Source organism: Tachyglossus aculeatus (assembly GCF_015852505.1).
Source record: "Tachyglossus aculeatus isolate mTacAcu1 chromosome 12 unlocalized genomic scaffold, mTacAcu1.pri SUPER_6_unloc_1, whole genome shotgun sequence".
Classification (NCBI taxonomy): Eukaryota; Metazoa; Chordata; class Mammalia; order Monotremata; family Tachyglossidae; genus Tachyglossus; species Tachyglossus aculeatus.
Window position 1 is genome coordinate 2,672,488 of NW_024044828.1, and position 23,597 is coordinate 2,696,084.

The following is a 23,597-nucleotide window of genomic DNA, read 5'->3' on the forward strand; positions in this document are numbered from 1 at the left end:
CAGCTGGCAATTGGCAGAGGCGGGATTTGAACCCATGACCTCTGCCTCCAAAGCCTGCGCTCTTTCTACTGAACAACACTGCTTCTCTAGTACCTGTATGTACCTCAGTTTACTCCAGCCCTTAGTACAGTGCCTGGAACATAGTCCGCGCATATCAAATACCATAAAAAAGAGCCCAAAACGGTCCCAGCCCCTTCCATGTCTAAAGCCAGGTGAAATGGGCTACAGGTCTGAGCTCCCTACCATGGGAGCTTGAGAAAGTTACTTAACCTCCCCGGATCTGTTTCCTCATCTGTAAAATGAATTATTGAACTTCACGGGCCCCATTTCAAATTTCCTCCCTCTGTGCCTAAGGTACCTATGGGAGTAAATATGGTACCCGTAATTCCCTATTTTTTTGCACAATTTATGCCACCCCAGAACAGGAGAGGGACTCTTACACAGGGAATTAAGCCTAGCAATAAAGGGAGCAGGAGAAAGAAAAAGAAGGATGGGAAGGAAAGCAAGAGGAAAAATAAGAGGCCATTTGAGATTGCGTCTCTTACTTCTGGTGGCAATCCCCCAAATGCTGTGTGAGCCTGGCACTCAGTGAATTATGATAAACCCCTCCCCTCTTTTTTCTGCCCTGGGGTTCTTACCTAAGTACTTCCTACATAAGTATGGTTCTGACCTTTCTCCTCCTACTCAGCACTTGCAGCTCTGTAGACTGTAAGGTCATTGTGAGCAGGAAACATGTATTCCAACTCTGCTGTAGTGTACTCTCCCCAAGCACTTAGTACAGTGTCCTGCACACAGTAAGGGCTCAATAAATACCATTGATTGACTGAGGGATCACTTACAAAAATAGCACAATGGGAAGCGGGGGGGATTATGTAGTAGATGCCGTATCCCAGGGACCCTGGGCACACTACCAAAGCAGTGGGCTTCCACTTGAGCTACAGTTCTGGCTCCAACTGTAGCCAGAACTACAGTACTAGAATTCAGTATGTATTCTAGTACCGCCACATTGCCAGATCCTGGCTGTCGTTCTGCCAGAGGTCAAGCTTATATTTCTGATTTGGTTTTCTTGTGGCAGTTATTAGTACTGGAAATAGTAGCACTGGAAGATGTAGTACTAGTAGTAGTAGTAGGGGTATATATTGAGTGTCCACTTGTGAAGCCCTGAACTAGTAATAATAATAATAATGGCATCTGTTAAGTGCTTACTGTGTATCAAGCACTGTGCTAAGCACTGGGGTAGATACAAGCTAATCAGGTTAGACACAATCCCTGTCCCACACGGCTCTCACAAGCGTGGCGCAGCGTCTAGAGCATGGGCGTGGGAATCAGGTCATGGGTTCTAATCCCAGCTCTGCCACTTGTCAGCTGTGCGACCCTGAGCATGTCACTTCACTTCTCTGTGTCTCAGGAAAATGTGGATTGAGACTGTGAGCCCCATGTTGGACAGGGACTACGTCCAACTTGATTTGATTGTATCCACCCCAGCGCTTAGGACAGTGCCTGGCACATAGTAAGCGCTTAACAAATACCACAGTTATTATTATCATTATTATGAGGTAGCTGAGACACAGAGAAGTCAAGTGACTTGCCCAAGGTCTTCCAGCAGACAAGTGGTGGAGTTGGGATTAGAACCCAGGTCCTTCTGACACCCAGGCCCACGCTCCATCCACTAGGCCATACTGCTTCCCAGAATAAAGAAGGGGCACTTTCCTTGCCCATAAAGAGCTTGAACTCTGATGTGCAAGAAGAGGAACATGGAGATCTTTTCAACTAGAGTAATACTTCCTTTCGTTTCTTTCAGCTGCCAGTCTGGAAAGGTTTGTTGCTTTTCCAGTATTTCCATTGAACAGCCTAACTCCACCATCCTTTCCATTTAGTTGAACTGTGAGAAGGCTTGTCAGACCACAGCTTTTGTTTTCATTTTCTTGCCATCCTGTCTCTGCCAAGTGACCTCTCCCTCACCGATTTCATTTCCATACTGCTGCAAGTTTTGTCCTGATTTTTCCTTCCGAATAAGTAGTTCTGTGCTGGGCAAGTGATTGTCAGAAGAGGGGATGGGGAATTTAATACTGCCGAAGAAGAGGTCTTCTCCTGGATCTTTGGCTTTTGATCCTATTGTCTGTTAGCACAGCCTGGCCTAGTGGATAGTACACGGGCCTGGTAATCAGAAGGACCTGGGTTCTAATCCCAGCTCCACCACTCCCAGAATAGCGTTCAGTGAATGCTCCTGTTGACAGTGGTAGTCGTGGGTATATCAGACAGGTGCCCTGTAAGGCAGCACAGAGACACACAATGTTTATCACAGGGGTTATGCTTAAGGACTAGTAGGTACATTTAGTAAGCTCTCTTTGAGGGACTTATTAGTAAAAGAGTTCAGTAGATTTGGTATTCGAGCCTGGATGCTTGTGTGTGTTTTATCCACTGGTTTTGGATTCTATAAAATACCCTCTGGGCACCTCTATTGTTCTAGAGAAGGTGAGTCTAGATCATTCTGAGTGACTTGCCTTGAATTAAACCTGCATCCTTGAAATAATGCATCTGCCTAGTGTTCTTGAAGGGAAATGTCATTCTGGGACTCCTCAGCTCTGGGCATTGCAGGTACATGAAAGGAGTTAGCCCCAGGGTCAGTCTGGGTTGTGGCATCACTTGGCACAAGGATATCACCGTGGTAACCAAATGGTTTGTTTAAGCAGTTACTATGTGTCAGGCACTGTACTAAGCACTAGGGTAGACAAAAGCTAATCAAACTGAACACAGTCCATGTCCCAAGTGGGGCTCGGAGTCATAATCCCCATTTTTCAGATGAGGGAACTGAAGCCCAGAGACGTGAAGTGAGTTTCCCATGGTCATGCAGGAGACAAGTTGGGGAGCTGGGACTGTTTGTAAATATGTTTGTACATATTTATTACTCTATTTATTTATTTTACTTGTACATATCTATTCTATTTATTTTATTTTGTTAATGTTTGGTTTTGTTCTCTGTCTCCCCCTTCTAGACTGTGAGCCCACTGTTGGGTAGGGACTGTCTCTATATGTTGCCAACTTGTACTTCCCAAGCGCTTAGTACAGTGCTCTGCACACAGTAAGCACTCAATAAATACAATTGATTGATTGATTCTTCTGATTCCCGAAGCCCATATTCTATCTACTAGGCCACGCTGCTTCTCTCGTGCGTATTTCTTGCCCAAAAGGCACCCAAAGCAGTTTGCCAATTTGAGAAAAGACTGTCCACAGAGAGATGCCTGAATCTTTGCTCTGATCACCGCTGGTGTGCCAACGAATTTTAGCCACCCATTTCTGGGTGAGGGAAGAAACCCCATGGCAGGAGTTGTTGCGAGTGCCATCTGGAAGGGAAAAGGCACAAATGCAGCAGAATGGAGACCTGGGGAGAGCAGCCGCATGTCAAGCCTGCTGGCCTGGAGAATTTAACAGATTCATTCACTACACAACATCGATTGTATGGCCTCATTGTCCGGTGTCCGATTTGCCGTGTGTGTTTGTGTCAACTGGTTTGAACTACGAAGAGTGGCATTTTCTGGATTAGTGAGTCAAATGGTGGTAATAATAATAATTGTGGTATTTGGAAAGTGATTAGGCTATGTGCCAAGTACTCTTCTAAGCACTGGGGTAGATATAAGGTAATCAAGTTGGACACAGTCTCAGTGTCCATTTTGCAGATCTGGTAACCGAGGCCCAGAAAAGTGAAGCAATTTGCCCACGGTCACACAGTAAGCAAGTGGTGGAGCCGGGATTAGAACCCAGCTCCTCTTGACTCCCGGGCCTGTGCTTTATCCATTAAGCCACTCTGCTTCTCATCAACTGATGGAGTCCGTCTGTCAGTCAATCATATTTATTGGGTGTGTACTGTGTGCAGAGTGCAAGGTGTTAGAGTTGGGAGTTTTCTTTATTAAATAGAGGGGATGTGAGCAGATCAGAGGCAGGGCAGTTGTTTTGCCCATGGGTTCAGCTAGCCCTTGCATGGTTCACTGTCTTGTTCATGGCCGTCTGAGTCAGGACAGCAAAATATTTGAGCTCTTAACTCAGAGGGGGTTTAAATGAAGCAGAATACCATGCCCGGTGGGTGTGGGAGGGAGAGAGTGTGCTTTTTATTTTTCTGGGATGTCTTTGGGAGTAGCAGAATTGTGGGAGACTTTGGAAGCCATGGTAAATGATTCTCTGATATACCCAACCAATAAAGGGCTCCAGTAGGAGGTGATTGTGAACTCTGGCTAGCCAGACCTTGTGGAGGGTGAAGGGCTGGAAAGAAGAGAAGGAGAAATTTGCTTGTTTGTTTTGTTGTCCACCTAGCCTGCATGGCAGTCCTACACAGCCCAGGGGCCTGTATTAGTGAAAACCGAAAAGTCTCCTTTAGGAAAACGTCTTTGCTTTCTCCGGTTGCTCTCCCATCTCCTCTGAAATCCCATCTCCTCCATATGGCTTTCCTTGATGAATTTCTCATCTCCCCAACCTTTACCGATAATGATAATTTGGGTGTTTAAGCGCCAACTTGGCCCTTCTTAGGGGTAGATACAAGACAATCAGATCCAACTGTCTCTGTCCCACATGGGACCCTCCCAGTCTAAGGGGGAGGGAGAGCAGGCGTGCAATCCTCATTTTACAGATGAGGAAACCGAGGCACGGAGAAGGTTCGGGATTTGCCCGAGGTCACACAGCAGACAGTTGGCGGAGCTGGGATTAGGACCCAGGCCTGCCGACTCCCAGGCTTGAGCTCTTTCCACCCTGCTTCTCATGCCGTTTCAACACTTCTACATCATCCATGCCCCTGTTTTCTCCCCCACTGAGCTTCGGGTCACTCACCTCTGTGAATTCCATTGCTTCTCCATACCTGTGATTTTTCTTAGTGCCTGACTTCCCTGCAAGATTATAAACTTTTCAGAGACAGGGATTGTGCCTACTTAGTTGTACTGAACTCTCCCAGGTGCTTGATACAGTACTCCGTACAGAATAAGGACTCAAGAAATATGACTGATTGAGTGTCATGCCTGTACTAGGGAGAGCTTTAAGGGTGTTTAAGCAAATCAGTGTGAACTGCCACTGTCAGTGAGAAGTCAAGGGAAACAGTGCTACCACTTACAGCCCAATAATAATAATAATTGTGGTTGTGAAGCGCTTACTGTGTGCCAAGCATGGGGTAGATACAAGAAAATCCGGTTGGACACAGTCTCTGTCCCACATGGAGCTCACAGTCTAAGTAGAAGGGAGAACAGGTATTTAGTTCCCATTTTACAGATGAGGAATCTGAGGCAAGGAGAAGTTAAGAGGATTGTCCAAAGTCACAGCAGGCAAATGGCAGAGCTGGGATTAGAATCCAGGGCTCATTGCTCTTTCTTCTAGGCCACACTGCTCCCCCTGAGACAATAATGGACTTCCCATGGCTTTGAATGCCATACATTCCTCCCCGAGAGGAACTATCTGGTGTGGCTTAGTGGAAAGAGCACGGGTTTGGGAGTCAGAGGACGTGGGTTCTAATCCCGGCTCCGCCACTTGTCTGCCGTGTGTGACCTTGGACAAGCCACTTAACTTCTCTATGTCTCCATTTCCTCATCTGTAAAATGGGGATTAAGACTATGAGCTGCACGTAGGACAGCCTAATTACCTTGTATCTATCCCAGCACTTAGAACAGTGCGCACATAGTAAGCGCTTAAGAAATACCATAATTATTATTATTATTACCCAGCCCTTTCCCAGCACTGAGGAACTCCTGTCCCCACAGTTGTTTCTGACCCTTCACTGTTTTCAGCCTTTTTTTTTTTAAGGGTATTTGTTAAGCACCTTACTAACGTCCCCATTCCAGGTCAGAAGCTCACGCTCTCCCTCTGGACCAGCCCCCTCCCCACATACTCCCTCTCCACAACAAGCTTACAGTCTAGAGGGGGGGAGTCAGACATTAATAGAAATAAGTAAACGACAGATCCGTATATAAATGCTTTGGGTCTGGGAATGGGGGTTGAATAAAGGGAGCAAAGTCAGGGTGACACAGAAGGGAGTGGGAGAAGAGGAAAGAAAGGATTAGTCAAGGAAGGCCTCTTGGAGGAGGGGAGCTGGTAGAACCGTGGAGGCCTGAGCACTATGACGTAGTCGAGTGTCACAATCTCTTAGCTCTGAAGCACAGTGACAGTGAGGCTTGGCAGGGGAGGAGACAAACCTTGGGCCACTGAGAAGAGGGTCTTCAGGGGATTCCCTCCTGCAGGGCCTGTTGCCCGCTTGAGCCGTTAGAAAGTTGCGGTGGCTACCCGCGTTTATGGGTTCTGTTCTCGACACGGTCCTGGTGCTCGTCTTTCAGATCGGGTAAGGTTCTTTCCTCTCAAGCGAGGTGGCAGCGTCCTGCCCTCTGACCTGTGGCCGGGGCTCATCTCCCTTGGGTACCTTGCCCGTTTACCTTTGCATCAGTCAGAAACTCCTCACAGTCAGCTGTAAAGCCCTCAAGCACCTTGTCCCCTTCTACCTCACCTTGCTACTCTCCTACTACAACCCAGCCTGCACATTTTGCTCCTCGACTGCCAACTTTTCTCATTCTGTCTCAGTCTCGTCTATCTCACCGTCGACCCCTCGCCCACGTCCTGCCTCTGTCCTGGAACACCGTCCCTGCTCATATCTTACAGACAGTTGCTGTCCCCCACATCAAAGGCAAAACGTCTCCTCCAAGAAGCCTTCCCTGACTAAGCCCTCCTTTCCTCTTCTCCCTCTCCCTTCTGCGTCGCCCCGACTTGCGCCCTTTATTGCATCCCACTCTCCGAAGCCCCACAGCACTCGTATACATATCTGTAATCTATTGATTTCTATTAATGTCCGACTTCCTCTAGACTGTAAGCTTGTTGTGGGTGGGGAACGGGTCTGTTATTGTTAAATTGTACTCTTCCAAGCACTTAGTACAGTGCTCTGCACACACTGAGTACTAAAAAATGCAATTGACTGACTGACTCCTGACCCCATCTTTTTTATGTTATTTAAGGGCTTACTATGTACCAAGCACTGTTCTAAGCACTAGAATGATACAAGAAGCGCTGGAATATTACAAAAATGCATCTTCTCCTTGATTTAGCCCTTCTCAGACAATCATTGCCTGGAAGCTGCTCAGAACCAATCCAAAGTCTTGCCAATAACCCAGTGAGAGACAGCTTCTACTTTGAATATGCAGATGTGTCAGTTGGATTGTGCTCTCCCAAGCACTTAGTAAAGTGCGCTGCACATAGTGAACGCTCAGTAAATGTCATTGATGATTTTGTCTGGATTCTACACTAGACTTTAAGTTCAGGGGGGCAGGGATCATGTGTATCATGGGATCATGGGTTCATACACCAACTGTATCGTACACTACCAAGTACATAATACATGCTCTGCACACTGTAAGTGCTCAATATATTTGCCACTGATTGATGGATTACACTCATGCTCTCACTTGAAGACTGTAAACTCTTCTAGAGTGTAAACTCATTGTGGGCAGGGATCATGTGTGTTGTATTGGACTCTCCCAAGCGCTTAGTGTAGTGCTGTGTATGAAGTAAGCACCCAATAAATATGACTTAATGAATGAAAAATGCACATAGGAAGAGCTGAATGAAAGACTTCAAAACAATTTTAAAATAAACGAGGTACAAGTCAGCGCCCCAATTCAAATGGGCAATGATCAACTCATCGGAGAGTCAAGGAAGTGCCGTCTCTCCCGCCGAATATCATCCAGTTTTTATTGATCCCTTTTCTCATGTCCCTTGGAAACAGCAGGAGTGGCTGAATGGGAGTAGGAAGCAGAGCCAGTTGTCATGGTAACCGGAGATGCACCCCTAGGCCAGATAGTTCACTTCTTGTATAAACCTTGGATTTTTCATGCTTATTGATTCATTCAGTTGTATTTATTGAGCACTTACTGTGTGCAGAGCACTGTATGAAGCGCTTGGGAAGTACAAGTTGGCAACATATAAAGACAGTCCCTACCCAACAATTTCCATTTCATATTGAAAAGAAATGTGAAGGGCCTTGAGGTTAAATTTTACTGTGTGGGTACCCCCCAATGCTGATTTTTACGTGCGCTCACAGCCATCTGAAAGGTTTTAAGAAATTAATGCCACCTTTACTTTTTTCCCCAAAGGTGAAAATTACAATATGTCCATCCACTTTTCTCAAAAAGGTATAATGTGCTGTTGAGGGAAATTGTGGGTGAGTATTTGGTATAATGTCATAAGGGTTTATTTTTCTAAGGAAGAGACTTGCTGTTGCTCTGCAGGCTTTTCCCGGTTTTTAGAAATGTTTACAGGTTAGGTTGGCTCCGTTGATTGCTCTATTGAAAGTAGGTAATGTTTTGATTTGTTAGTTTCCCAGTTTTTTTAAAAAATGTCTGTCACTTCGGGTTCTGAAGATAACTACCAAAAAGCAGTGGTTCTGACAAATTTACATTCTGGCTGACTAATGTAACATTAAAAGAGCTGTGAAATGTAGTGGAGCTGGTTTAGAGGAAAAGGCACCATTTTATGGCTTTCTGAATGTAATACTTGCCTTTATCACACTACAGTACTCTGAGAAATGCCCACACTCCTCCGTAGTATTTTCTGTTATAGCAGTAGTCTTGTTTTTGTTATTCAATTAATTAAAATCAATCTGTAGTATTTAATGAGTGCTTACTGGAGGCAGAGCACTGTGATAAGCCTTTGGGAGAGTACAGTACAACAGGATTGGTATTCATTCAGTTGTATTTTTTGAGCGCTTACTTTTTTTTCAGCGCAAAGCACTGAACTGTTTGGGAGAGTACACTATAACAAGCAGACACATTCTAGAGGGGGAGACAGACATTTAAATATAAATAAGTAAACAGATAGATAAATAAATTACAGATGTGTACATATGGTAGGCACGTCCCCTGCCCAAAAGGAGCTTACAGTCGAGAGGGAAAGCCCATCTTTTGCCGCCCATAATGCTTGGTGCATTTATCCAAGTTTTCAAGTGACGTGCCTAAATTAAAACTTCTTCCTTAGAGGAAGCAGGAAAAATGAGCGGGTTTGTCCACCCTGGAAAAGAGCTAGAGTGGGCCGGCTTGAGGCAGTGAACAAGTGAAGCAACTGTCTTGGGGTACAGTGTTAGAGAGGTTGGGGGTGGGGTGAGTGCAGCCCCCCAACAACATGGTATTTATTGAGCGCTTATTGTGTGGGCTATGGGTCTCTCCCTCTCTGCCCCTCTCTAAGATCAATCAGTGGTCAATTGATGGTGGTATTTATTAGTGGTATTAGTGGTATTTATTGAGCACTTACTGCAGGCAGAGCACTTTATTGGGTGCTTGAGAGAGTATGATAGAGTTGATAGACACCCTTCCTGCTCACAAGGAGCTTGCAGTCCAGAGGAGGAACTAATGGTGTATGTTTACGTGGGACGGTAGCCAACATTGCTCTTCTCATGAGTAAGATGGTTCACTAGACTATAATTATTATAATTATGGTACTTGTTAAGCACATACTATGTGCCAAGCACTGTTCAAAGCACCAGGTAAATACAAGTTAAGCAGGTTGGACACGGTCCCTGTCCCACGTGGGGCTCACAGTTTCGATCCCCATTTTACAGATGAGGGAACTGAGGCCCAGAGGAGTAAAGGGAAGGGAAGGTTGGCCTTTCCACCATCCAGCGATAATAATCTCTCCTTCGACAGCTTCTTCTTTGACTCAGGAGGACAGCTAGATAAACGTGCCAGAAAGATAAAGATAAAAGGACACATTTCTCTCGCTTTATTTTGGCAATTACTTACTCTGAATTCCCATTCTATTACAGTAATTCTCAGGACAGTTAATATTACAAAACACAGCAGACATGTGGTGGAGCCAGGATTAGGACCATGACCATCTGACTCGCAGGCCCTTGCTCTACCCACTAAGCCACGCTACTTTTCAAGCAGTTTTTTGAGGGCAAGAAATAGTGTCTATTAACTCTCTCAAGTGCTTTATACAGGGCTCAACCCAGAGGAAATGCTCCAACATCAATGTCGCATTTATTGAGCACTTGCTGTGTGCAGGACAGTGCTAATGTACTACGCACAGTACTAATGTACTTAATATGTAAGAGCTCAATAAATACGATTGAATAAATGAATAATACTATTGGGAAGGAGTGTGGCCTGGCGTTCAGAGCAAGGGCCTGGAAGCAAGAGGACCTGGGGTCTAATCCTGGCTCTGCTTCATTTTCCTCATCTTCAAAGCCCTCCTAAAATTACATCTCCGAGGGTCCTTCCAGTCAATCAGTAATTTGCCTGCCCCTGTCTCTTGGGCACTGGAATCAAGGACTCATCTTTTATTTTTTATGGTATCTGTTAAGTGCTTACTATTTGTCAAGCACCGTTCTAAACGTTGAGGTAGATACAAGTTAATCAGGCAGTTGAGGAAACTGAAGCCCTGAGGAGTCAAGTGACTTGCTTAAGGTCACACAGCAGGAAAATGGCAGAGCTGGGATTAGAACCCAGGTCCTCTGACTCTCAGGCCTGGGGTCCTTTCCACCAGGCCACCCTTAACAAACACCACAGTTGTTATCATTATTGTTATTATTATTATCATTATTATTCTGAAGGCTTGCTGATACGATTTACCCTTGGGTCCTTCCTTTAGTAATCATTATTATCAAATGCCGTCGAGTCATTTCCAATTCATAGCGACTCTATGGATATATTTAGTATATATCCTTTCTTTAGTAAGGATGCGGAAAAATCCAGGAGCTGGGAAGACTGCTTTATATAATCCCTATATTCTTCAAAACAAAGCCATAGGATCTTCATTATCTCCTTAGTAAAATTTTTCATTCCATTACATCTCGGTTTTTCAAAAATCGTGCTTTAGAAAATGCACTGAATTTATAAAGGCTTTGCTATTACAGGGGCTCCAATTTGCACACTGGAATTGTTACAGTCTAAGGAAAATTAACTCTGCATTTTAGTTCACAGATTAAACACTCCTGAGTATCTGTTGTTAATGTACATTCAGGAATTCTTTATTTTGTAATATTAATAGAAAATAAGACTTCATGAAGTGAGGTCAGAAATCATGACAGGCCCCATGCGGGCAAGGTCAGCACAGATCCGAGCTTTAAGAATGAACCGTGGGGAAGGGAAGGTTGGCCTTTTTTCACCATCCAGTGATAAAAATCTCACCTTCAACAACTTCTTCTTTGACCCAGGAGGACAGCTAGATAAATGTGCCAGAAAGATAAAGATTTAAAATACAGGACACATTTTTCTCGCTTTATTTTGGTAATTACTTACTTCGAATTTTCATTCTATTACAATAATTCTCGGGACAGTTAAACTCACAAATTAAATTAAAAAACAGAAAAAGCAGACCTGTCAGTTTTCCTCCCACTTTCCATTGAATCTATTATTGACACGACAGAGTTCTGTGATGGATTTTAGAGTAAAAAAAGATGTGATTTTGAACTATGTTTTTATCATTGAAGTCTTTTTTCACATGAAGGCAAAGAAAGTGTTCATTACCAAGGTGACCCAAAACACACAGAAAGTGGGTGTTAATTTTAACTACAAAAGTGTTGCTTGCATAAAGTATAATTTCTTCACTTGTGCTTGGCCAGAGCACACTTGAAGAAGCAATTAGGCCTAGTGGAAAGAGCAGGGGCCTGGGAATCAGAAGGTCCTGGGTTCTAGTGCCACCTCTGCCACTCTTCTGCTGTTTGACCTTGGGCAAGTCACTTCACTTCTCTGTGCCTCAGTTGTCTCATGAGAGCCCCATGTGGGACACGGACTGTGTCCCACCGTATTATCTTGTTTCTACCCCACCACGTAGAATAGTGACTGGCACATAGGAAGTGCTTAATGAGTACCATTTTAAAAAAAACAAAACATTATGGCCATGTTATTGGGTGATCATCAGGATATGCTAGCCATAATCATGAGGATTTAATAATAATAATGATAATATTTAAGCACTTACTATGTGCCAAACACTATACCAAGCTCTGCATTAGATACAAGATAATCATGTCAGACACATTCCCTGTCCCACATGAGGTTTTTAGTCTAAGTAAGAGGGAGAACAGGTATTGAATCCCCATTGTACAGATGAGGAAACTGAGGCACAGATAAATTAAATGATTTGCCCATGCAGTAGATAAATGGTGGAGCCAGGGTTAGAAGCCAAGCCCTTTGACGCCCAGGCCTGGGCTCTTTCCACTAGGCTGCTCTGCTTCTCCCAAAATATTGCAATATGAAAGACTAAGGTTTTTTAGAATGGTACTTGTTAAGCATTTACTAGGTGCCAGGCACTGTATTAAGCACTGGGGTAGGTTCAAGATAATCAGATTAGACACAGTCCACGTCCCACATGGGGTTCACAATCTTAATGCCCCTTTTACAGATGAGGTGACTGAGGCACAGGGGATTGACTCATCCAAGGTCACACAGCAGACAGATTCTTTCCACTAGGCCACACTGCCATAGAGGATCAGTACTCTGCTCTGTTTTTCCTCCCCTTCACTTTGGCCCATTAGGGTGTGGCCAAAACAAGAAAGTTGGGGGGTTGAAATAGTCCTCTTCCCTCCTCCCCAACTTCCACCAGGTCAGACGTGCTCAGTCATTCGGACTGCGCCTTAGCTTTGGGGAGGCTGAGGCAGCCCTGCCCCTCATGCCGCATCTTGGGGGTCTCTAGCAACCAAAAATGATCCACAACCATCCCTCCCCACTCCCTGGCTGGAGAATAATTGGAGCTATAATTGTGGTATTTGTTAGTGCTTACTATGTACTAAGCACTGTAGTAAGCGCTGGGGTAGATACAAGTTTGTCAGGTTGGAGACAGTTCTAATCCTGGCTCCACCAATTGCCTGCTGGGTGATCTTGGGCAAGTCACTTCAACTTCTCTGGGCCCCAGTGTCCTCATCTGTAAAATGGGGATTAGAAACCTGTTCTCCCTCCGACTTAGACTGTGAGCCCCGTGCGAGGCAAGGACTTTGTTCGACCTTATTACCTTGTATCTTCCCAGTGCTTAGAACAGTGCTTGACTCATAGTAAGCGCTTACTAGATGCCATCATAATTATTATTATTCCATCCATCTCTGGCACACTCCCACACCCCAGGCTTTAGCCTGGGACGTGTGCATGTGGTATTTGTGCTTACTACGTGCCAGGCACTGTACTAAGCACTGGGGGAGACACAAGGCTAATCAGGCCGGATTCAGTCCACATCCCGCGTGGGGCTCACAGTCTTCATCCCCATTTTACGGATGAGGGGACGGAGGACCAGAGAATCCAAGTGACTTGCCCAAGGTCGCACAGCAGACAAGTGGCAGACCCGGCATTAGAACCCAAGTCCTTTTGGCTCCCAGGCCTGTGCGCCATCCACTAGGTCACACTGCTTCTCCATGGTCAAAGAATGCCGCTGTGCCAGTTCACTGGAAAGGAAAAGGTCCGCCAGCACTGCCACCATAAACCCGCGTCCATCTTCAGGGGGTTCAGCGGAGCGTCTGCGGCAAGTTTTCATTTCTGAAGCATTTTTCGGAGAGCGCTGTGGGTAGATGCCTGAGAACTTTCCATCCGGAGAAAGACTAGTTAAGAGTTCTTTTATCTTGCCGAGGCGCTAGACATATGACATCCAGCGTGCGAAGCCCTGCGGCTCAGTCCGCAGTGGAGAAATTAGGTGGGAAAAGTCATAGGGATTTTTTTTTAAATTTCATCCAGGCAGAAATGTTCCACTGAAGAATCAGTATTTGTACCTCTCATGCCGCCCGTTAAGTATCCTCGGGCAAACCCGTTATTTCCAATCAGTCAGTTGTATTTTTTGAGCGCTTACTGTGTGCAGAGCACTGTACTAAGCACTTGGGAGAGTACAGTTTAACAGTGTAACAGACACATTCCCTTCCCACAATGAGCAACCCAGTGCAATCAGTCTGTCAGGAGTATTTAGTAAGCACAGTGCTTTGCACATAGTAAGCGCTTAATAAATGCCATCATTATTATTATTAAGCACTGACTGTGTGCAGAGCATTGTACTAAGCACTTGGGAGAGAGCAGTGCAAAGGAGTAAGTATAAACGATTCCTGCCACCATGGAGCTTACAGAGTAGAGCTGTCTTGAATGGTTAGAGGTAAGGGGAGGCAGACCTTGGGCATGGTCTGTGAACCCTGTGCCAATGAAAAGACTGTAAGTTCATTGTGGGCAGGAAATGTGCCTACAGTGGTGTGGTGTACTCTCCCCAGCACAGGACTCTTCACACAGTAAACGTTCAATAACTATGATTGATTGATCACTGCAGGAGCAAATTATTGGTTTGGGGGCAGAGCTGCCACCCTCCACCCCCTTTCCTGACATCCACTGAGAAATCCCTGGAGAGATTGCCAAACCAGGAGGCAGAATTTCCGGAAGAGAAATCAGGAGCGCGAGGCGTATCCCTCTGGAAGTTGGTCCCTGACCAGAATAGCTTGATTTCGGGAATCAGAAGACCTGGGTTCTAATCCCGGCTCTGCCAGTTACCTGCTGTGTGGCTTGGGCAAGTCACTTAAGTTCTCTGTAGCTCCGTTTCTTCATCTGTAAAATGGGGACTCAGTTGTCCGTTCTCCCTCCTTCTTACACCGTGAGCCCCCTATGAGATGGGGACTGTGTCTGACCTGATTAACTTGTATTTGCCCACAGTGCTTGGCACCTAGTAAGTGCTTAACAAATATAATAATAATGTCTCGTTGTGTTTCCTTTTCAGGCCGGAGCCTCAACAGAAAGCTCCCTCTGCTCCTCCCCCACCCCCGCCACCTCCGCCCCCACCTCTCCCCGAACCAAGGCCACCGGAACCTGAAGAGGAGATTTTGGGATCTGACGATGAAGAGCAAGAAGACCCTGCGGATTATTGCAAAGGTTAGCACTGCAGTCTGGCCGGGGAAAAGGTGTCACGGTGTCAGGATGCCCGCCGTCCGAAAGACCCTTCGGAACTAACCAGAAAGGCCCTTTCTGACCCCAAGTTAGAGCCGGAGTCACGTTCTTAGTTATCGCTTTATTAGATTTTGCCCTGTTTCAACATCGGAGGAGAGCGAAGAAGTGTTTGCCACCTTGGCAGATGGGGGTCCTTTCTGAATTGTTTGTCTTGGAGGAATTAATCAGTGGTATTTCTTGAGCGCTTACTACATGCAGAGCACTGTAGAGAAGCAGTGTGGCTCAGTGGAAAGAGCCCGGGCTTGGGAGTCAGAGGTCGTGGGTTTTAATCCTGGCTCCACCACGTGTCAGCTGTGTGACCTTGGGCAAATCACTTAACTTCTCTGTGCCTGTTACCTCATCTGTAAAATGGGGATTAAGACTGTGAGCCCCACGTGGGATAACCTGATTACCTTGTATCCCCCCAGCGCTTAGAACACTGCTTGGCACATAGTAAGTGCTTAACAAATACCATCATTATTATTATTATTACTAATCACGTGGGAGAGTACTATATGACAGAGTTGGTCAGCCCATTCCTTGCCCACAAGGAAATTAACCACCGGGCAAGCTTTCTAGTGGCCATTCTTTCGTACGGTGACCTTGTGTGGATGGGGATTTCTGGCCACTTCCAGCATCCGTGCCTCTTAGTGCAGCCATATTTTTCTCCTGCTTTCTGTGTTTTCATCTCTTTTGACCCCGGGTAGGCTGGACGGGTATAAGAGTGAAAGTTCAAAGGGCACAATGGCAAAGCACGAGCGGAAGGAAGAGAAGCTTGAAATACAGGGAATCTCGCGCTCTGATGTGTCTCGCCCTTTCAGCCAAGTGTCTTGCTTCCGAGTCATCATCCCTTCCATCGTTGTCGGTTGGTCGGTGTTACCTGAGGGCCTTGCTGGTGTTTAGGTTTGGAGCGTGGCCTTGGTGCTGCATACTTTGAAGGGAACCAGTCTGTCCACTAAGAACGGGGTATCAGAGCTGATGCCTGGTTTTTGTCCATTTGCACGCATGATTTCCTTTCCTGCGTGATACAAAAATTCAAGCAGGAAAACTCCCATGTTTCTATTATATTTAATCACCTTGCCTGGAAAATAAAGTGTAGAGGCTGAAGAGATTTTCAGTGGCAGGTTTTGGGCTAAGCAGGAACCGCGGAGCTGTTTGGGCCCATAAAATGATTAGAGCAAATTGCTTTTTAAAATTGACGTTCCCAGCTGACAGCTTTAAGGAATCCATTGTTGGTCCCCGGAGATCTATGGACATTTTCTGGACGGAACCCTTAAAGCTGTCAAGACCATCTGGAAGTGCCTCCAAAATAAAAGCCTGGCGTGACACCCTTTCAAAAAAAAACCCTGCAGAAGTTTGGGCCCGATCCAGGCTTGATGCCGGAATTGTGTACCCGGGAAATCTAGACTTGGCTGGGTGGACTTTCCAGCTTCTTGGAAAAGCAGAAATCATAACTGCCTCTCACTCTGAGGTCTTCAGTCCCAAGAAGACGTGGTGAGATTGGGGTTTTTTGGGGGGTTTTTTGGGTGGGGGGAGATGGGAGAGAGCACAGGCCTAGAAGTCAGAGTACTTGGGTTCCAATCTCGTCTCCTCCATTTGTACGCTGTGTGACCTTGGGGAATTACTTCACTTCTCTGGGGCCCCCGTTATGTCAACTGCAAAATGGGGATTCAGTGCCTGCTCTCCCTCCTATGAAGACCGTGAGCCTCATGTGGGAACTGATCATCTGGTGTCTACCTCAGCACTTAGTTCAGTGCTGGATACGTAGTAAGTGCTTAAAAAATACCACAATTATCATTATTATCATTATTGAGATTTAGAGAGCATTTTTAAGGTGACAGGCATTATTAAGGACACATCTTCATGAAGTCTTCCCTGATTTGAGCCCTCTTTTCCCTGACTCTCCCTTCTCTGTCTTTTATGCACTTCATTCTGTGGCCTGTGGATGTTTGCTATGCGCCTAACACCACAGCATTTATGTACATATCCTTAAATTGCATATTATACATTATTCATTTTTTTGTGTGTCTCTCCTTCTAGGCTGTAAGTTTGTTATGGGCAGGGAATGCGTCTGCTAATTATGTTGCATTGTACTCTCCCAAGCGCTCAGTACTTTGCCCTGCACATATTAAGCACTCAAATACAATTAACTGATCGATTGATTGATTGAAGAGAGAGCTCCCCTCCCCTCTGCTTGCCCGATTATGACTGGGATCATTTCCATTCTTGGCCTCTTGAATCCGGAGGTTTCCTTATGAAGCTCTTTGTGGGCAGGGATTCTGTCTGCCATTCTGTCATATTGCTCTCTCCCAAATCCTTACTACAGTGCTCAGCACATAAGTGCTCAGTAAATGTGATTGATGGATTGAAGCCATTTTTTTTTCTATGGTATTTGTTGGGCTCCAGGCCCTTTTTGTTAGGTGCCAGGCACTGTTCTAAGAGCTGGGGTAGATTCAAGATAATCAGGTTGGACACAATCCATGTCCCATATGGGGCTCACAGTCTTCACTGCCATATTACAGATGAGGTAACTGAGGCACAAAGAAGTGAGGTGACTTGGCCAAGATCACACAGCAAAGTGACAGAGCTGGAATTAGAACCCAGGTACTTGCCCGGCATATTACTGTGGCCAGCTGACTTGTGGAAAGAGGATGCATCTCACTCAATCGTATTTATTGAGCGCTTACTGTGTGCAGAGCACTGTACTAAGTGCTTGGGAAGTACAAGTTGCATCTGGGGATGGCTTAACGCCATACACTTTTTCAAAAGTCTCAATGGCCTGGTTTTATGGTAAAAGTGAAAAACTTTTGTTTGCACTTTACCCAGTTGAGTTCTGTGATTTCAGTCAATCAAGTCATCCATCAACCAGTAGTGTTTATTGAATGCTTACTGTGTGCTGAGCCTTGTACCAAGTGCTTGGGAGCGTCTGGAGGGGGAGACCGACATTAAGATAAATTATGAATATGTACGGAAGTGCTGTGGGGCTGAGGGTGGGATGCAAAAGGAGCTCACAATCTAAAGGTGGAGGAAGCAGATGGGGAGAGCAGTCAAAGTATGATGCAGACACCGGGAAAATTGATTACAGTTTGAGTTGAATCACAACTTCTATTTTTTTTTACGGTATTTTTTTAGCGCGTATTATGTTCCAGGTCCTATACTAAGCACGGAGGTAAATGCAAGCTAATCAGGTTGGACACAGTCCATGTCCACATGGGTCTCACGGTAATAATCCCCATTTCACAGATGAGGTAATTTAGGCACAGAGACTTGTCTAAGGGCAAGGAAGCAGACAAATGGCAGAGCCCGGATTAGAATCCAGGTCTTTCTGACTCCCAGGCATGGGTTCCTTCCCCTAGGCCAGGCTGCTTCTCTGGTGGAATATAATCCTAAACACTGCACAAACACTGCACTCTTCTTCCTCCCCTGCCCTCCCCTGCCCACCCCCATCATTGCCACTTCCCTGCTGGGCTTTGGATTACTCCCAGTAGAGTTTTGTCCTGACCTAGGCTTGAGTTGGGAACACCCATCTCACAACAGTGCCCAAATCCTCCCTTTCCTCTCCATCCAAACTGCTACCACATCAATCCAAGCACTCATCCTGTCCCGCCTGATTACTGTATCAGCCTCTTTGCTGACCTCCCTGCCTCCTGTCTCTCCCCACCTCAGTCCATACTTCACCCTGCTTCCCGGATCATTTGTCTACAAAAACGTTCAGGATATGTTTCCCCACTCCTCAAGAAAACTCCATTCACCTTCGCAGCAAACAAAAACTGCTCACTGTTGGCTTTGAAGTATTCAGTCACCTTGCCCCTTACTACCTCACCTCGCTGTTTTCTTACTCCAACCCAGCCCACACACTTCACTCCTCTAATGCTAACCTTCTCACTCTGCCTCGATCTCATCCGTGTAGCCTCCAACCTCTCACCTGTGTCCTGCCTCTGTCCCTGAACGCCCTGTCTCCTCATATCCGACATATCCCCCCTAGGCTGCAAGCTCTTTGTGTGCTGGGAATGTGACTTTTATTGTTAAATTGTACTCTCCCCAGCGCTTAGTACCATGCTCTGCACACAGTAATTGCTCAATATATATGATCTATGGATTGACAGACCTTTGCTCTCCCCATCTTCAAAGCATTACTAAAGGCACATTTCCTCCGAAAGGCCTTCCCTGACTTAGACCCTCTTTCCTCTTTTCCCACTCCCTTCTGCTTCGCCCTTTATTCCACCTACCCCCCTGCCCCACTTCAGCCCCACATCACTTATGTTCATATCCGTGGTTTATTCATATTAGTGCCTCTCTCCCCGCTTTGAGCAGGGAGCATGTCTGTTACATTGTCCTCTCCCAAGTGCTTAGAACAGTGCTCTGCACACAGTATGTACTCAATTAATGCGATTGATGGATTGAAGAAGCTTATTCATTCGATCATATTTATTGAGTGCTTACTGTGTGCAGAGCGCTGTACTAAGCACTTGGGAAGTACAAGTTGGCAACATATAGAGATGGTCCCTACCCAACAATGGGCTAAAGGAGCATTCAGCAATGAGGAATGCCTCCGTTTCCTCATCTGTAAAATGGGTATTAAATCCTACTCCCTCCAGTTTAGACTGTAAGGCCCATGTGGGACAGGGACTGTGTCTGGCCTGATTATCTTTATGTATCACAGTGTGGGTCACATAGTAAGCCCTTAACGAATACTGTAATTATTGCTCAAAGTTCCGTTGGTGAGTCTTTGGTCATCAGGTTTTATCATCCATTTGGATCTTGTCCAGTGTCGGTCTCTGAGCCCTGGAGCCCCTCGGTAGCTCTGTGTTTGATGCTAAAGGGAGAAGCAGCGTGGCTTAGTAGACAGAGATCGGGCTTGGGAGTGAGAAGGACCTGGGTTCTAATCTCGGCTCCACCACATGTCTGGTGGGTGACCTTGGGCAAGTCGCTTCACTCCTCTAGGCCTTAGTTGGCTCATCTGCAAAATGGGGATTAAGAGTGTGATCCCCATGTGGGACATGGGACTATGTCCAACCTGATTAACTTGTATCTACCCCAGCACAAAAAAACAGCGCTTGGCATATAATAAGCATTTAGCAAGTACCATAATTATTATTATTAAAGGAGGAGGTCGGTGGGGGCTGGCCCTCGTGGATGGGGGTGATCTACAAGGGCCTAGAGTCGAGCACTTTCAAGAACAGCATTAGGTTTGAAATGGCAGCCCCCTACCCCACTAGATGAGACACTGCTGTTTATCCCCTTCAGCTCAAACCCGCGTCTCTCCCCGACTTGCTTGCTGCCTGCCCTCGGGCAAGACGCTTCACTTCATCTATAAAATGACTAAATCTTCCCTCTGACTTAGTCCGGGAGCTTCATATGGGACAGGGATTGTGGCCAACCTATCTACCCCAGCGCTTAGTACAGTGCCTGGTATCTGGGAAGGTTGGGGTGGATGTTGACGCCGAGGCATGGATCTGCCGGACCTTTGAGTCTTTGAGTTTTCTTCTCATCAGAAACACAGATCTCTCCTTCCTCAGAGAGATGCCTGTAAGCTTGGGGCATCTAAAATGTTAAAGGAATGCAGAAGGCTGGACGTATTTCTCTCCCTTGGGAACCCGTGTTTGGAGGAAGTGGTGACTTTCTGAAGAAGCACCTGTATATATGTTTGTACAGATTTATTATTCTATTTATCGTGTACATATTTACTATTCTATTTATTTTATTAATGATGTGCATCTAGCTTTATTTCTATTTTTTCTGACGACTTGACACCTGTCCACCTGTTTTGTTGTCTGTCTTCCCCTTCTAGACTATGAGCCCGTTGTTGGGTAGGGACCATCTCTATATGTTGCCACCTTGTACTTCCCAAGTGCTTAGTACAATGCTCTGCACACAGTAAGCGCTCAATAAATACAATTGAATGAATGAACCAATCAGTGGTACTATCCGAGTGCTTACTGTGCGCAGAGCACTTATTAAGCACTTGGGAAAGTGCAGTAGAACAGAAGTGGTAGATATGTTCCCCGCTCACAACGAGCTCACAAAGGGGGAGACGGAATAATATAAATAACAGGTATCAATCGATCAGTCGTATTTATTGAGCACTTCCCGTGAGCAGAGCACTAGACAACGCTTGGGAGAGTACACTGAAGCAGAGCTGATAGACGTGTTTCCATCCCACAGTGAGCTATGGGGCTGAGGGTGGAGTGAATACCAAGTGCTTAAAGGGTGCAGAGGCAAGCACATAGACAAAGCAGAAGGGCACTAAACATTCCTTAAAAAAACCAGGAACCCACTTGGCTGGATCGAGACTGTGATAGAGGCTCAGCTAGGGGAGACCACAGATGGCAGTCATGTGGAAGTGGGAGGAAAATGTGGGTAGCTGGGAAACTGAAATGGCTCTCCACCACCACTGTCTTGGTAACAGATAATGACGTGTTCACGGATGATCAGCTTGAGGAGACGTGAAAGGTGCATTTGGGATAGGGGAGGAAGGGGGACAGGGTAGCTTTGAGGCTGGAAATATAACCGGGAATTCTGACCGTGGAAAGTTCTGTATTCAATTGGTGGGATTTGTTGAGCACTTTCTGAGTGCAGAGCACTTTACTGAGTGCTTGGGAGAGTACAGTGCAACAGAGTTGATAGACTCTGTCCCCGCCTACGGTGAGCTTATGGTCCAGAGGGGAAGGCAGGCATTAAAATAAATTACAGATCTGAACAAAAGTGCTGTGGGACTGAGGGTGGGGTGAATATCAAGTGGTTTCTAATCCCGGCTCCTCCACTTGTCTGCTGTCTGCTCTTGGGCAGGTCACTTCTCTGTGCCTCAGTCACCTCATCTATAAAATTAGGGATTGAGACTGTGGGCACCACATGGGACAGGGACTCGGTTTACTTGGATCCACCCCAGTGCTTAATACAGTGCCTGGCACAGAGTAAGCACTTAACAAATACCACAATTATTATTACATGCTTAAATAATAGTGATAATAATAATGATGGCATTTATTAAGCACTTACTATGTGCAAAGCACTGAAGGGTAAGATCCAAGTGCAAGGGCAACACAGAAGGGAGAGGAAGTAGGAGAAATGAGGGCTTAGTTGGGGAAGGCCTTTAGGAGAAACCATGATTTTAAAAGGTAGGGAGAGGAATGGTCTGTCTTACAGGATCTGGGAGGAAGCTCCAGGCCAGAGAGGAAATTTGGAGGTTGAATCAGCAAGCTCTTATAAATTCTTAATTAAATTAGTAATTGAATCGGTCCAGGGAAGGAGGTTATTGCTGGGAAGGCGGATCCCATCACAGTGCTGATATATAGTAAATATGTACAAGTAAAATAAATAGGGTAATAAATCTGTACAAACATATATACAGGTGCTGTGGGGAGGGGAAGCAGGTAGGGCGGGGGCTATGGGGAGGAGGAGAGGAATACTGTTGATTGACATTTGCTTAAGGGACTAGGACAAATACTTAGTACAGTGTCTGGCACTTAGTGCTTAACAAATATTATTATTAATATTAATAATAATAATAAAAACCAATGTCGGTTGGGAGCTGTGGCTGGAAGGAGCAGAATTTCAAGTTCCTCTTAATGCAGAGTCTAGGGCTACGGCAGTCACTAGCCTTCCTGAAGTGGTATGAGGATTCGTGCTGCATCTCTTTCTCACAGCAGGCCGGGGGCAGACAGTAGTTTGATCAGCCTTGGACCTGGGTTCTAATCCCGACTCCTCCGCTTGTCTGTTGTGTGACTTAGGGGGAGTCACTTCACTTCTCTGGGCCTGTTCCCTCATCTGTAAAACGGGTATTAAAGCTGTGAGCTCCATGTGGGATATGGCCTGTGTCCTGCTTGATTAGCTTGTATCTACCTCAATAGTTAGTATGGTGTCTGGCACACAGTAAATGCCATAGAAAAAGAGGGGGGCCGAGGTTGCCAATGCTGGATGTGTCATTCCCACATCCTTCCATTTCTTAAAGGCCTTCCAAGAAGGCTCTTCCTCCAGGTCACTTTCCCTGACTAATTCCCAGATTCCTGCTCAGATCGTCATCATCATCAATCGTATTTATTGAGCGCTTACTGTGTGCAGAGCACTGTACTAAGCGCTTGGGAAGTACAAGTTGGCAACATATAGAGACAGTCCCTACCCAACAGTGGGCTCACAGTCTAAAAAGGGGAGACAGAGAACAAAACCAAACATACTAACAAAATAAAATAAATAGAATAGATATGTACAAGTAAAATAAATAGAGTAACAAAGATGTACAAACATATCAGATATTGTCTCAGATCCAGAAGCAACATGGCCCAGTGGATGGAACACAGGCCTGAGAGTCAGAAGGACCTGGGTTCTAATCCTGCCTCTGCCTCTTGTCTACTGTGTGATCTTGGGCAAGTCACTTCACTTCACCTGTATATATGTTTGTACATATTTATTCCTCTATTTTACTTGTACATATCGATTCTATTTTATTTTGTTAATATGTTTGGTTTTGTTCTCTGTCTCCCCCTTCTAGACAGTGAGCCTGTTGTTGGGTAGGGACCGTCTCTATATGTTGCCGACTTGTACTTCCCAAGCGCTTAGTACAGTGATCTGTACACAGTAAGCGTTCAATAAATACGATTGATTGATTGATTGATTCTCTGGACCTCAGTTATGTCATCTCCAAAATGGAGATTAAGACAGTGAGCCCCGTGTGGGACAGGGATGGTGTCCAACCTGTTTAACTTGTAT

General features: G+C 45.7%; 1 protein-coding gene across 6 annotated transcripts in view; it reads left to right on the forward strand.

The window, feature by feature from the left end:
* The window catches only part of SRPK2 (SRSF protein kinase 2), a 165,005-nt gene that overhangs the window by 101,087 nt on the left and 40,321 nt on the right, over nucleotides 1–23,597 (forward strand). For 5 of the 6 annotated variants that reach the window (XM_038740947.1, XM_038740951.1, XM_038740946.1 and 2 more), the window contains one exon: nucleotides 14,686–14,837. In XM_038740947.1, the coding sequence (XP_038596875.1) occupies nucleotides 14,686–14,837 (152 nt within the window). Of the gene's footprint in view, nucleotides 1–6,195; nucleotides 6,311–14,685; nucleotides 14,838–23,597 lie in introns of those variants that run through there. The other variant, XM_038740949.1, reaches the window with a different exon arrangement.